The 15,039-nt window shown below is 37.4% G+C and overlaps 1 protein-coding gene and 2 pseudogenes across 1 annotated transcript; 1 reads left to right on the top strand and 2 right to left on the bottom strand.

Annotated features, from left to right (window-relative positions):
- Positions 1-1,005: 1,005 nt before the first annotated feature.
- Positions 1,006-5,628, bottom strand: LOC129728664 (putative peptidyl-tRNA hydrolase PTRHD1). Its single transcript, XM_055687117.1, has 3 exons — positions 5,520-5,628; positions 5,249-5,444; positions 1,006-1,312 (listed from the first exon to the last, which is right to left on the bottom strand). The coding sequence occupies exons 2-3, from the start codon at positions 5,435-5,437 to the stop codon at positions 1,142-1,144; spliced, it is 360 nt and encodes a 119-aa protein (XP_055543092.1). The 5' UTR covers positions 5,438-5,444; positions 5,520-5,628; the 3' UTR covers positions 1,006-1,141.
- A 1,939-nt stretch (positions 5,629-7,567) lies between these two features.
- Positions 7,568-8,592, top strand: LOC129729003 (uncharacterized; annotated as a pseudogene).
- Positions 8,593-9,081: 489 nt separating this feature from the next.
- On the bottom strand, positions 9,082-10,441 carry LOC129729002 (uncharacterized; annotated as a pseudogene).
- Between the last annotated feature and the right edge of the window lie 4,598 nt (positions 10,442-15,039).

Raw genomic sequence — 15,039 nt, 5'->3', positions numbered from 1 at the left:
CAACAGATCAACTACGTAATAAACGAGAACAATAGCTGTCAGAATCTATGTTGCCCCTGCTATTTGGCTCGCTCCATCATCTCTGGTCAAGCACGTGAGACAACACCCTCCGATAATCCTAGCCCTCAAGAATCATTGGTTGAATTATACGAAAACTATCTCACCTGTTTCATACAACTTTCGGCATGCTGAGCACAGAAGCACTCCGGATTTTTTGCCCCTATCGACTGGTTTGCTGGCGGATGTGATACCACCAACGCTGTTCCCAAGACAGTTCGTTCACCAAATAGTAAGTCTTGATTGACCCGCGGTAAAGTCGATTGTCCTGCTGAGGAGTAATTCATTGATAAGAATATCTTTTCAACGCACCGACTACGGATAGACCAGCGCTTTGGTCGGTATACAGCGAGTTTTCTACAAGGTAGCTTCCGTATTTTATTCTCGAACGCCGCCGTGAATTACAGCAGGATGTGTGCGATGCCAAAATTTTAAATGCTGAACTGCATTTATCGAAACTGAGCTGTCCATGATGAATTTCCGAGACCCTATTCGATGCTTATGCACCAATTCCATTTAACGAGCTTCGGTTATTATAAACCTTCTGCGTTTTGTGTGAGAACCTTCACGAGCGTTGAACATCTTTTTAAGTTTAGCGAGTCAAGTCACATTTTCAAACATAGAAGAGCTTAGTCTAGTTCCTTTTGATGGTTCTCTCCAACTTCAATAAGACTTAATGTCAAATGAAACATTTATAAATAAACAAATCAATAATAGGCATTGGGCACTCGACTCAAGAAAAACTGCTTTAGTTAGTTAGATTACTCGTGAGTACAAAGAACTTTGTACTGACTTATGAATCGAATTGACTGAGCCGACGCCGGCTAATAGTTTGCAGATTACAACATCTCTTCGCTCGTCAAAAGAGGTGGTTAGTTTAGCTCTTGTGACCTCGTTCGGGATCGTTTAGAAACCGATGGACTTTCGAAAACAGTCAGAGAAACCACGCAAATGATAAACCTTCGTATATTTCACTTCTGAGAAATTCTCCATTATTTATTCGTAACCGCTAAAGCAAACGATATCTGTATATTCAATAAGTAATAAACCTTTTGGGAAACTTCTCGTACACAGTCGCTACTGACTAGCTGAGCAGTTTGAACTTTTTTACATATTTCTGAACATCTTCCTTCTTGTAGGGTTTCAGCGCGATGCAGGTGGGCACATTTTCCGGCTGCTCGATCCACAGTTTGTGCTCGATTTCGTTCTGCTTTAGCACCTCACCCAAACCGAGCAACTTGTCGGCATCCGGTGCCTGCGTGGGAAATAGAAACGTTGAACACCAAAAAAAAAACGAAAACCATTTCGCATGTTATTCGGCAGGCGAGAATTTCACATTTTAATGCGGAGCAATAATTTTCTTCAAAGCTTATAAATAACTCGAAAGACTACCACGAGAAATATCCAACCCACGCGCTAACGTTCGTTGGTCCGATGTACGAGTGGAAAATTCATTGAGATGGAACAACATAGTACGATGAAGTCGAAAGTTACTATACTTTTACCGTTCTGCCACTCATCAAACCAACCCGTCGAACGACGAGAAAATTTTTTTTCAGCATGGGTTTGCTGTTTACCGAAATAGGCTACAGAAAAAATCTGGAATTAGTGCTCGGTGCCACTTCTGTTGCAAAATACAATCTCGGTTGGACGATTATTTATTCTAAAAATTCTATGAAGTTCTAAGCACAGCGATTTCTTTCCAATTTGTAGTTCTCACGATAGTGAAAAATAACAAAAAGATGGACGCTATAGTGTGTTTTTGGTTTCCGAAATCAAAAACTGATGCAAACATGTCTAACATCTTCAACATTCATTAGAAAGAGTAACATTTTGTTTCTGAACCTTTCAAAATTTTTGGCACTTGTATTTCCAACATTTGGGAGGTTTGATACTGATACTCCAAATACGTTTGCAATAGATAAGCATATTAACGAATCTGAATTATTTTTTTCTTATTCTTCTATTCACCATATTGACGGAGGTTGGCACAATACAAATTTATCAAAGTCATTTTGCATTTTTTTTTTTCAAATTTTTGGTTTAAATTTACCACATATTTTTTTTTGCTTTTTTAACTGGCAGAATCATTTTATTTTCTGGAGTGTCTTGAAACATCTGTTAGTTTAGCATCAAAAATTTTATACTAGTATATGTAATTTTGTGTATGTTCCGAAAACCTGAGAATGTATGTTCAAAGTTTACAGATTTAAATCGAATAACTTAACTTTGAACAAAAGTTTATCTGCTGAGAATCATAAAACATCGTTAACGTTAATTAACGGTTCGCTTTTTACGTATTGTAAACTTTACCTCCACGAACTTTAAACAAACGATCTATGCTACAGAATATTCATGAATAATATTTATTATCCTATAGGAAATCTACGTTAGAGATATTTTTTAATTTTTAGCACACCTGTCAAATGACATTACGACTTTGTTTTATTTCCACCAAGATTAACTTTTCATCGCATCAAACTGCTTAAATCAGTTTAGAAAACGGTTTTCTGAATTCTGATCCAACTATGCTTCATTCGAGTTTTGATTGTTCGAACTTACAAGCTGTTGAACAATTCCTTCAATTTCTGATGTCAAGTTACTGACTTTATCCTTTTGAAGACAACTAAATTGATGAGAAAACGGTAATTTGAGGACACTGATGCAGTGGTTCTCAACCTTTTTTGCCCGCATACCATTTATTATTTCCCTTAATTTTTAATTTATTCAGATGATATTTCATATGGTAATTTGTGAAAATAACTAAGGTAATCTATATCTATTTATATAAAAGACAAATTATGTATGTATGTTCCAGCATAACTCTTGAATGCCTTTCCACCCAACTTGGCATAAGAGTTCCTTTCACACATGAGGTGGCCATAAACTTGTTTAAAAGGTGAAGGGTCAACCCCTGAAGAAGGGAAGGGTAAAAAATCATGATTTTCGAACATTATGGAAACTTTTCGAATTGATTCAATGACTTCCATAACCTTGATTATGTCTAGAGGCCAGAAATTGGTTTCCGGAAACCGGAACATATCTGATGTCAATTTCAAATCTGAGATAGTGACTTCCAGTTTCTGGGAAGAAGTATAAAACAACACAAAACATTCATAAATCCCTCAAATAATGGTATTGCTGGAACCAGGATGACGTTTAGATAACGAAAACCAGTGTCCGACGATCCAGAAACCGGGGGATGATGACTTCAGGTTTCTGGAAATCTGCGAAAATGGATTTTTAACTGAAATATGCATATTTTCGGAATCACGATGACGTTCAGAGACCAAATTTCATTGTTCGACGCGATTTCCGGTTTCATGAAAGCTTTTTATCTTATATTGCGTTACTTAATGTTTGTGAGAGGGTTGATGGTGGCGTTGCGTTTCGTTAGAGTGGGAGGCAAAAGATTGCTTTTTTTTTGCATTACGTAACTCATGGATGTCGCCTATGGTCTTCTGATATCTATCGATGGGTCGTTCCATACAAAGTGTCCATGTCACTTGGACGCGATCATCGCGGATTTGGCTTAAAATTAGGGTAACTATTCATTCAGGTTCACTTTGAAAAAATCCCAATTTTGGTTTCGATTGGAATATCACCTGCTCTGTGAGACCCCCCCCTCTCCCCTTTGGTGCAAAATAGCGCATTTTCGTTCAAAATTTTTTTATTAGATGCTTCTTAAAGAAAATAAACCAATGAATCCAGAAAAAAAATATATAATTTTTTACCGGAAGGTAATAATATATATCATAATGGATCACAAAATGAAAATAAATGTAAATTTATTTTACATTTAAGGGGAAAATGTCTCTTAGCTTTCCAACAACTTGAACAACTCAACATATGATGTTTATAAATTTTCTGCCTATCAAAAAATCCAAATATGTATGTTTTTCTGTTTTTGTAAAAGTGTTGCCTTTTTTCTCAGGTATTTCCCAGCTATATTCTTGAAGAGCTAATATTGAATCTCGGGTAAGATCGGGTACTCAGGTAGTTTGCAATAAAATTAGCAGTATCCTCCAATAAAACAACAGAAAATATGTTTTTGCACATTTTATCAACAAGAACATTGTTTGCTTTGTACACCAGGTTTGGCACCGCTGCACTGCATGCAACTAATGCAAAAGCCAGCCTAACGTAACCATATGTTGAACATGCGATCGTGTTACAATGAATTTTAATACTAATTCTTTTTCTGGTCCCCGTAGTTCTGTGGTTAGCGATGTCGGTCGGCTAGCTCTCCCACACGGTTGTGTGATATCGGGTTCGATTCCCGATCAGGTCGAGGATCTTTTCGAGCTGGAAATTTTCTCGACTCGGCACTCGGTTGTGGCACGGTTCATCGTTATATTATCCTACAACATGCAAAATGTGCCAAAAACAATATCGATAACGGATTCTCTCAACTAATCTAGCTGATCGAGACCGCATTAGCCCTCAGGCTAGCGTGCGATATTGTTATTTTTTTTCCAAAAAATACAAGTAAATTAAAGCACTTAAAATTATATTTTTGAACCACGATTGTTTTATTAGGGAATTAGTGGAATTAGAATTACGTCCATTGATGTCAACTTTCGTAATAGGTCCACGGTTATTGACACGCAGTACTTTTGAGAAAAATAAATACGGAAAATGAGGAGTAAGGTCTTTGAAAATCTTTTAAAATGCAAGTCTATAGCTTTCATGATTATGACAGAAAACTATGCATTACAAAAATGATAGATTGTACAGAGTATCTGTTCTATTATCGTCAGAGGGGTTAACGAAGTCATAGAAAACTAATCTTTTGCTTTAGGATGCTCTGCAATATAAGGAATCATCATGCAAGAAATTAAAGTTCTAGGACATCATTTGCCTTCTTGACGATAATAGGACAAACCAGACGAAAGTAGAACAAATACCCTACTAATACGACTAGATCCCGCAATTTTGACTTTTGTTTTGGGTTCTCGTAATCTCAACGCACTGTGCAACGAGGATAAATCAATTAATGTTTTTTTGAAAACCAGCCATGATAATAAATTACAATTTGTAACCCTATTAGCTGGTCTCGATAACAAACCAGTCATCGTAATTTCGAATCTCCGCTCGAAAATTCTGTTAGTGTCAGTATGATCGTAGCGGTAGCGCTATACACTTAACACTTGGTTGCGAATCGAATTTTCATTTCGTTTGTACTACTAACCTCAAGTACCACCTTGTGCATATTGTCAATATCCTTAAAGTATTCCACTGTGTCCGGATCCGCAGCGTAGAGATGTGCCACGGCGGAAACTGCATGGCAGCATTGTGCTATCACCGCTCCCTTAGGCCATGTTTTTGCAATTTCACCATTAACCACCACGTATTGGACCAACCTTGCAGCGGTAGACATTTTTATCCTAGAAATCACGACAATAAAATTATATCAAATAAAATAATATAACGCAGTATAGATCGTTAATTCAGTAACTTACCCGGTGTATTCTGAAACAAGTCTGATTGTTTGTAAACATTTGAGTTGATGCTGCTACACGTTGGTGAAAATTGGTCCACAAACAGAATAACTTTTACTTAAACAGAATAAGGCAATCCACGGGTGACGTTTAACCGCAGAGAACAGACTACCCGCATAATCAAAAACCATTGCTTAAGCGGTAAGGATTTTAACTGAACTTAATGAAGTATGGTAACAGTTCGTGACTTAAACTATTTATATTCAGTATCCCCACATAGGATAGTGAGCACTGTTTGTCCGCCACACCTTCAACGGTTGAAGCTTCATCGAAAAACGAAGAGATCCAGTAAACGGTGTAGTCGCAGGTGTTTGTCAAACTATAATGAAAGGTAATCAAATTGGTCACAAATCTTTCGGCTTTAGTATTTATACTATCCTTTTTTGCTATCCAGTATCTCCGAGTAGAACGATGTTGAAGCCCCCATTGCACGACGACGAATGCAAAACAGCGCCCCTCGCACCCTGGAAGAATACAAATATGACCAGTCACAAGGCAAGTGATGATATCTGCAGCTGAAAAACAAAAACATGATTTTGCAAAAAATAAAGAAATCGCCACTAACAATCTTTATATTCAAAACAATATCACGACTATTCCACGAACGACTATCAGAATATAAATCAATATAAATACCTGAACAACTGGAAACTACTGCAAAATAACATATTTATACTATTTGAAGAATAGTTTTAGTACAAAATTTTGAATTATTAGTTTACCATATCGTGTATAATATCGAAAAAACGTAACCATACCTAACGCCTAGTTCACCAAATGGTTATTTCTCAGTTTACTATAAACTAGATGGTAAAACTGAAGCTGATATGGTATGTAAATGGTTATGTGACTGTTTTATAAATGGTTAAGATACTATACGGAAAACAATTCGTGTATGGTATTTGTTTATGCGGGTAACAAGTAAACGATGAAAAGTGTGTAAACAAGTTTGTGTGCGCAAAAATATACCCTCCGAGTTAAACCCCTCGTCATGCTGAATGGTAAAGTAAAGTGTGATGTCGCTACCGTCGCCATGAAGCGAACGGCATAGGAAATATATTTCTCTCTGTTCTCTGTGGATTAACTGCTTGTACGTTTTTTATTGTTGTTGTTTTTCAAGTTGCAAAACCAAAACACAACCGAACACGAAATCTTTTAATGTCGGGAAAAAATCTGAAGGGTATTTTATTTTTGTGTAAAGGAGTGCCACTCGCAATACTAGAGCAACCGATAGGACAACGTTTGTTTTTCACGCTTTTCGATTCGGATTGCATCCAAGTTGGACCGTTCGAACATACTAGAGGTTGTCAAAAGTTAAAACAAACTGAATCAGCTGTTCGCTGGATTGCCTTATAATCTTTCAAACCGAAAATAAGTTAAATACATGGTAGGGTGTTTTGGGGGTATTATTTTTTAATTATTTGATAGGAAATGTTCAGAGAAATACATATACCACTAACTTTTGAGTTTTTTGATTTGAACAGTAGAACTATTGAAAAAATCTATTCTAAAATTTAACATTTTAAGACATTTTTTGATTGTCAAGAAAACATGACACAGTGATGTCAGGCCATTTGTTCGACTGATCAAAACAGGAGCCGCACTGATTTCAATTATTTTACTATCTTTTTTTCTGTCAGCACCTAGGACCTAGACAATTTTATTTTTTTTTTTAAGAGAAATATTTCGGAACCTACAATAATGTGCTGTCAAAGAGTTTTGATATAGGTAGAGGGGTGCCTGAAAATGCAACGATAAATACTTTGTAATATCGAATTTAGGAAATAGTTCGCAATAATATGTCTTCGCAGCACTAAATCAAAATCGCAGCTTTGACTAGCGATGCGACGTTTCACTGGCGAACTGTCAGTAAAGGTCAATCGCGAGAATAAAAAAAAAAACATAAACAAACCACGAATTTGAATTTCCGCTTGAGCATTTTTATTAATTTATTTCTTGTAACTGTGACCATCCTTTTATCGATTTTTTTTGCAATTCTATTCACAGCGATGGAAAATATTATCTTCTGCAACGTTCGTCGAAAACATGCTTCTTCAAACACGGTATACTATGCATTATATGGGTATTATTTTCTCGGAATGTCCCGGAAGGAGTTGACAAGGGTGTATAAAAAAGCTCATTCATCCATTTGCGAATGGATTTTGAAATATGAAAAGAACGGATTCTTCTCGCGGAAGCAGCGTGCTCAAGTGTATAAAAAGTTTGGAACTGAAATGCGACAGTGGATCGTTCAATTGTACCGGACGGACCCCGTACTTTTCCTCGACGAAGCCCAGCATAAATTTCAGCTTCATTTCCATCAAACGATCAGTGTATCGTCTATTTGTATAATTTTACATGAAGCGGGCTTGTCATGGAAAACCATAGAACGTAGGGCGATACAGATTCGAGTCGACGAAATAATTCGTTTTGTTAGAGAATTATTGGCACTACCATGGGATGTTTTTAACCTCATCTTTCTCGATGAAATTTCCGTCGATAGCCGAGATGTTTTGAGAAAGAAAGGTTATGGAGTCATCGGAAAAAAGTTTATCTTCCGTGGTGAATTTTGTCGACAGCCTCGGGTTTCATTCCTTTGCTTCCTTGGGTTAAACGGTATTATTGAAAGTTTCTGGACCGATGGAACGTTTAACAGGGCGAAACTTTTTGGCTGCTGCAAAAAATTTGCTCTCAATAATCCAAAAGTGCAAATGTATCCTGGTTTCCATTCAGTGTGGATACTGGATGGAGCCAGAATACATTGCGACCCTAACATAATTCGTTATCTCCGATCCCTCGGAATCATCCCCATTTTTCTCCCCCCTATTGTCCCTTCTTTAATCCAATTGAAATTATTTTTGGGTTGGTGAAGAAGTTTTTATCAAGGATTTATAGAGAATCCGCTTGTATCCTGAGTGAAGTAGTCACAGCAATCAACCATTTTAGACATTTCCCGGCAAAAGGGATCTTCGAACATTGTGGAGGGCGAAAAATAAATAACACTGAGAAGAAAAAAAAGGCATGGCTTTCATAAAACAATGTCTGCAAGTTACGACGTTTGTAACTTGCATGCAAAAGTGTGTTGAATAATATCACATTATTATCATTATAATTCATTTGGCTTGCCTTTTGATGACACTTTCACTGTCACTGGACTTGTTTATTGCTAAATTAAGCATATACGCTGTCGAAAAGTCGGCTTGAGTATTAAAAAAACGGCTTGAGCTTTTTTTTCTTCCCCTTCCAATTTTCAACAATTTCGAGGGGGGGGTGACATAAAATGAAAATGAAATTTGTATCGGCCTTACTCATTATTTTATAAAGTCTGTTCTCTTTCACATTTGAAAACAAATACATTGTAAACACTACAAATAAATATCTTCAAACATAACTTTTTATTGTATTTTTATTTCTTTCGTATTATTCATACACCAAGATATCAACTGTTTAAAAAAAACTAATTGTTAGAATATAACTAATGCACACCTCAAGTTATTTGTAAAAAGAGAAGAAATAGAAATTTCTACGCATGGGCGATGTCTCGGCAATCGATCACCCTAGACGACAGACTCCGGCCTAATGGCGACTCTTCAGGTTGTACAGCAGACTCCATAGCACCGAGTAGTCCAGATTCAGCAGCTCCTTTCAGTTTCATCGCATTTAGTCTGTTGGAGACTCCTTGAAAAATGTTTAAAGCAAGTGAAACATCCTTCTCTAGTTCCACCACTTCCCTCGTCCAACCATCGTTGACAACATTTGCCACAACCATCCCACGATGCACAGCCTGTAATCTTGCTGGTTCAGACACAGCCACCCACCGGAAATATTTTGCCAGCTCCAATGGCGGTGAACTGCACTGTTTCAGCTGCTCTTTTTGTGTGCTGGTGCCGAATTGATGAAGTTCGCCCAGAGCAACCATGAGCTGTAGTGGCCCTCAATGTCTGAATGATTGGAACGCAATTCTTCTGCTAATGCTGCATCGTCACGTGTTGAATGTGCACCGGATCTATCAGGATTTTGTGGAGAAATCAGTGTTCGTTGCAACTTTTGGTACTGCAAATTTGACTCAACATTAAGTGAGTACACGTAGATAAAAACATTTATATTTCGTCCTCGCCACGATCGAAGCAATCTGGGTGTGATGCTTGCCACCGAGTAGAGCTTTTTCTTGGTTTGATCCTGCAGCATTAGGAACTGATCGATGTCTTCAAATCCAGATTGTTGCTCTTCACTCCAGGCAGGGGTTTCATCGATAAAGATTACCTGCCTATTGATCTGATGTTTTGCCGTGTTCCAGATGCAGCGGAGAACACTTTCCACCGAATTTCCTGCGACATCTTCTGAGGTGATCTGTTTCGGGCGTAATTGACTTCGAAAGAATTCCCGACAAAAATCCGCTTTAAACCAAAACACACTTTCGGTCAAATCAGCAGCGAAAGACTCGACGTCAGGAGTATTGTTAAGAGCTGATGCGTCCGGGATCATTTCGTTCATACCGAGGTCCATATCAATTTGGTTTTGGTTAAGATCGAATCGGCTACTTTCAAGCACCAAAGGATCAGCCAAAAGGCTACACAGAGGATCAGAAACATTGCTGAATGCCTTGAATGATCCCGGGCACACTTCCGCATATTCGGTTTGTTTATTTTCAGATCCTTCAGGTCCCGCGGAATCATCACTATCGTTCAAAAATTCTACGTTTAAATAGGTGCTGAAATTTATTTTAAAGCGTATTACTTCTATCCGTGGTATTTACACAGTTTAAAGTTTAATACTTACCTACTCATTGTGTAGTTATAGCACCAGAAAAATGCTCAACAGCAAGATAGTTTCGAGAATTTTCAAAAATAATTCCTTTTGAAACAGTAAACAATATTTTTGTCGATGGAGCCGTGACGATCGGAAACAACAACAACAGCACGAAGAGGCAACACGATCAATGAGAACACCTCAATTTGTCTACTTTTATAAAACTTTTATTTGTTAATTTGCTCGTTTCTTAAGTTGTAATCTATATATATTTAAATGTATTGGTATACACGTATATAATATATATTTATCATGAACAATGTGAAACACATGAACATGACTTGAAATATTTCATTTAAATGGAGTAAGATGAGTATAACCACAAACAGACGTCCAGGCAAGAACAACATTGATCAAAATTTCCGTGTAAATTTTCAAAGTAAGTTGCGTTATAAATCACTTGTACACTAGCGCCGCCTGGTGAACTTATCGCTACAATACATTTTTTTTTCGCTGGTGCACGAGGCTGGCGGTACTGGTAGCGCTATCTGGTTACGGATTGCTACTACAAAAAACTTTACACAAGTTTGGAACTCAGCTTGGACGTCTGTCTGCGGTATAACATTAAATGCGTAAATTTTTTAGCAAACCGGGTAATATTTTTTAAGCGTTTCAAGTAAGTCGCTAGTCAAATGTCATTGGAATCGACTTGCGATCGCATTTTGATTTTTATCTCAAATGGCAATATCAAATATAGGAAATAGTTCGCAATACAGTCGTCGTTCGATAACTGCAACATGTTTATATTGCAGCTATCGAATGCCGTACGATAACTGCAACACTTGACACATGCCAAAGTTTATAGGGAGGTCCGTCACTTCCATTTTTGCTTTCAATGATGTTAAAATGTATTTTTCAATGGAATAGTGGTAAAAAATAGCAGACAACTAAAAAAGGCAAGGTTAATCAATCTGATGTTCATATTTTTCCGCATCATAATTTATTGCATTTTAGTAACTACTTTACATAACCAATATGCAGGCGAAGATAAAGTTCAACACTACAATATACCATTTACGAGACGTTTCTGAACTCAATTGGGTTGTTTAGCTATATTAGTTTTTTTTATATCATCTGAAAGATCTGCATTGTCTAAGTGAAACGTGAATTAGAAATTTTTTTTATCATTGTCCTTCGCTTTTTAAATCACGATTTAAAACTACTCGAAATCGCTACAATGACAGTTCACCCATATACCAACTGTCATTGTAGCGATTTAGAGCGAATTTTTATTCTTCATTTAAAAATCGAAGGATAATGATATAAAGTTTTAAAAAATCACGTTTTGCTCAGAAAATTACACTCGTTCAGATGATATCTAAAAATCGAAAATCCGTGAATAGCTAAACAACTCAATTCATGAATGAAATTTTGACAGAAAGCTCGAAACCGCTGACATAACGCAAGTAAAAGCAACATCAATGTCAGCAGGATCGGTAACGCTGGGTCACAAAATATTGTTTGTGATCTACTATTCACTGCCTCGCTGAGTAGTGAAAGCTAGCCAAACAGTGCACAAGGGATATTCTTTTTTACTTATAAGGGCATCCTTAATGGTGCGCTTCTATACCCCGTTTAGCAGCGCTCTATCATCACTTCATACCGTACCGGTCGCTGCTAAACGCGCTAGAGAAATAGCAGCCGGGCCTCCGGCAAGCATCGCGCTCTCAAGTTTGACAGCCCGATAGCAGCGCTACTAAAGGCGTATGCTGGAGAAACGTCAAACAGAGACGATAGCAACGACCGGAGTGAAAACGGGTGAGTGAGCAAAATAGCCGCGCTGTACACAATCGCCATAACAACTTAAATAGTAGCGCACGGTTAAGGATGCCCTAACACAGATAACAGATATCCAAGCTAGAACCAAACACTCCAGAAATCGTGTGTAAGATTTCAAAATCTTACTCGATTGGAATGCTAACGACATCTTTCTGCAACTACTTCAGACTTTAACTACTTTAGTGATGGCAGCGCAGGATTATCCAGCTTTTTACGCACCATAATGGCGGTCGCTATAATGCGTGTTCGTAATATGCGAACCTCTCTGCTTACGTCAGATATGCGATTTCTGAAAAATTGGCAACACAAATGTTGCCAGATATATTTTTCTTTTGATAAAATTTATGAAGACTTCAAACTGACGTAAGCAGAGTTGTCAAAAGAGTGGATAATTTATTACGAACTTTGCATTATAGCATTCGCCATTATGGCGCGTAAAAAGCTGGATAGTCAAAGCTGCCAGACGCATGAAAATTCTCAAAGATTATAGAAACGCTGCTTTTGCAACGATATAACACTGTTTTTGTGAGGTTTGTGTATTTTTTATTCATATCAACACTAAAACAAACTAATTTATCGCAAATATAAACTGGGATTGAATAAAATTGTCGATTATGTACAAATTACGACTGCTCAAAATTTCTACATTAAAAACCGGAAGCCCTTTTTATTGCAATAATATCAATTAGAGCTGGAAAACTATCGATTTTATCGAAAGTGTCCTTAGCGCCACCATACTGCGTATTGCGACATGCTAAAAAATCGTTGCGTCTTTTTACACATGACGCAAAATTAGCTTGGATGTCTGTTATCTGTGCTTATAATAATTACGGAAAGTGAACCATATAACATGGTGATTTTGCTTCATCGACTAATAGTGGAGATCTATAGTCTCCCATCTAGAATGAAAAGACAACAAGTAAACGAAATCGAAAAAAGAAATCGAGAAAATGAATGAGTCCTTTTGAAATGTTTCTAGAGATTTAACAATTTTTATTTTCGAATGCATTTAGGATCCCCCCGCGAGATCTGTCACTTCAATGTCAAATAGGACTTTGACATCAGATTTGACGGATTGCGGTCCGATAACTGCAGAGTAGAGTGCCTAAATATAACTAGAGTGGCGCCGTGTCATCCAAAGTAACGCTGGTAACACTGGTAACACTGAACATCCTTTCTCTTTTCCCCACACGTGTTTAATAGGTTGTTTGCTCAATTGGAATGACACTGACAGATAATTTTTATTCCAATTTTGACAGTGTCGCCACTCTATATATTTACAGGCACTCTACTGCAGAGTTGTTGCAGTTACCGGTCGTGCAGTTAAAAAGCCTTGCAGTTAAAAGTCTTGCAGTTTATCGAACGGCGACTGTATATTAATAGTGTCTTGCTCCTAGGTCAGAACTTATCTTCGAATTTTAAAACCGATTTGGGAAACTGTTGTTTGTTGAAGTTGCTTTACTACGTTTCGAAGTTATCATATTTTCTACTCCATTACGACGAACAAAAAGTCTAAAAAATGTGTAAAATTGCGCATGTGTGCTCGTCATGCTTAATGGTCGCCGATGGTCGCTATACAACCTGCATGTATCTCAGTGTATGTACTCTTCACTCTATTTGGTACTGACTTTGAAATATAACTGCTATGCCGTTCGCTCCACGGCGACGGTAGCGACATCACACTTTACTTTACCATTCAGCATGACGAGGGGTTTAATTCGGAGGGTATATTTTTGCGCACACTTTTTTATCGTTTGCTGTCCGGTTTGTTCTCTGTGCCCGAACTACTTTTCATATAATTTTATTTTAATCACAAAAGATCAAAATAATGTCACAGTGGGAAATCATAACAATTTTTTTTTATTATTTGATGATTCACATTATTATATTTCGGTTTTTTGTAGCAGATTCCTATGGAAACTTTTTCTGTCTTCAATAGATCATTGCACACGAAAAATAACCTCACTTTTCTGACACTTCCCACGGGTTTGTTTACAAGGTGTTGGAATGTTTTTTCATTCACTGTTTAGTGATAGGAGTGAAAATTAATGATGCGAGTATGAAAAAGATGAGAAAACTCTCCGCCCATGCGAATTCGTTACTGTAATCGCAGACAGACGTCCAAGCTGAGTTCCAAACTTGTGTAAAGTTTTTTGTAGTAGCAATCCGTAACCAGATAGCGCTACCAGTACCGCCAGCCTTGTGCACCAGCGAAAAAAAAATGTAGTGTAGCGATAAGGTCACCAGGCGGCGCTAGTGTACAAGTGATTTATAACGCAATTTAATTTGAAATTTTACACGGAAATTTTGATCAATGTTGTTCTTGCTTGGACGTCTGTCTGTGCTGTTATCTTTTGGTTTATTCTTGAAAACTTCCGCATTTTCATTCGAGCCGAAAATTTGACTATGTAAACAAACCCGCGACAACTGTCAAATCTCTTCCTTCTTCTTTTTTGTAACGTCATCGTGCAATGATCTATTCTACTAATCAATAAAATATTATTTTTGAGTTTCATAAAAGTTACGTATTTCTGTGTAAATTTGTTAACATAATATGGGTATTCATGTCGAGCTCGTAAACAAATACCCAGCCGTAAAAATACTCACCTCCATTGACGAGTAATGGAAGATACACAAGGGGTCTTCACATCGAGCTCGTATACGAATGTCCAGCCGTAAACTGTGTATCTTTCATTACTCGTCAATGGAGGTGAGTATTTTTACGGCTGGGTATTTGTTTACGAGCTCGACATGAATACCCATACAGTTTACGGCTGGGTATTCGTATACGAGCTTGATGTGAAGACCCCTAATGTGTAATTTATAAACCGTTTCATCAAATGTCATTTTGCTAGCTGCGGTTAGATGTCGCTTATAAAATAGCTAATTGAGT

Source organism: Wyeomyia smithii, chromosome 3 (assembly GCF_029784165.1).
Source record: "Wyeomyia smithii strain HCP4-BCI-WySm-NY-G18 chromosome 3, ASM2978416v1, whole genome shotgun sequence".
Classification (NCBI taxonomy): domain Eukaryota; kingdom Metazoa; phylum Arthropoda; class Insecta; order Diptera; family Culicidae; genus Wyeomyia; species Wyeomyia smithii.
This window is presented reverse-complemented; position numbering and strand designations above follow the sequence as displayed.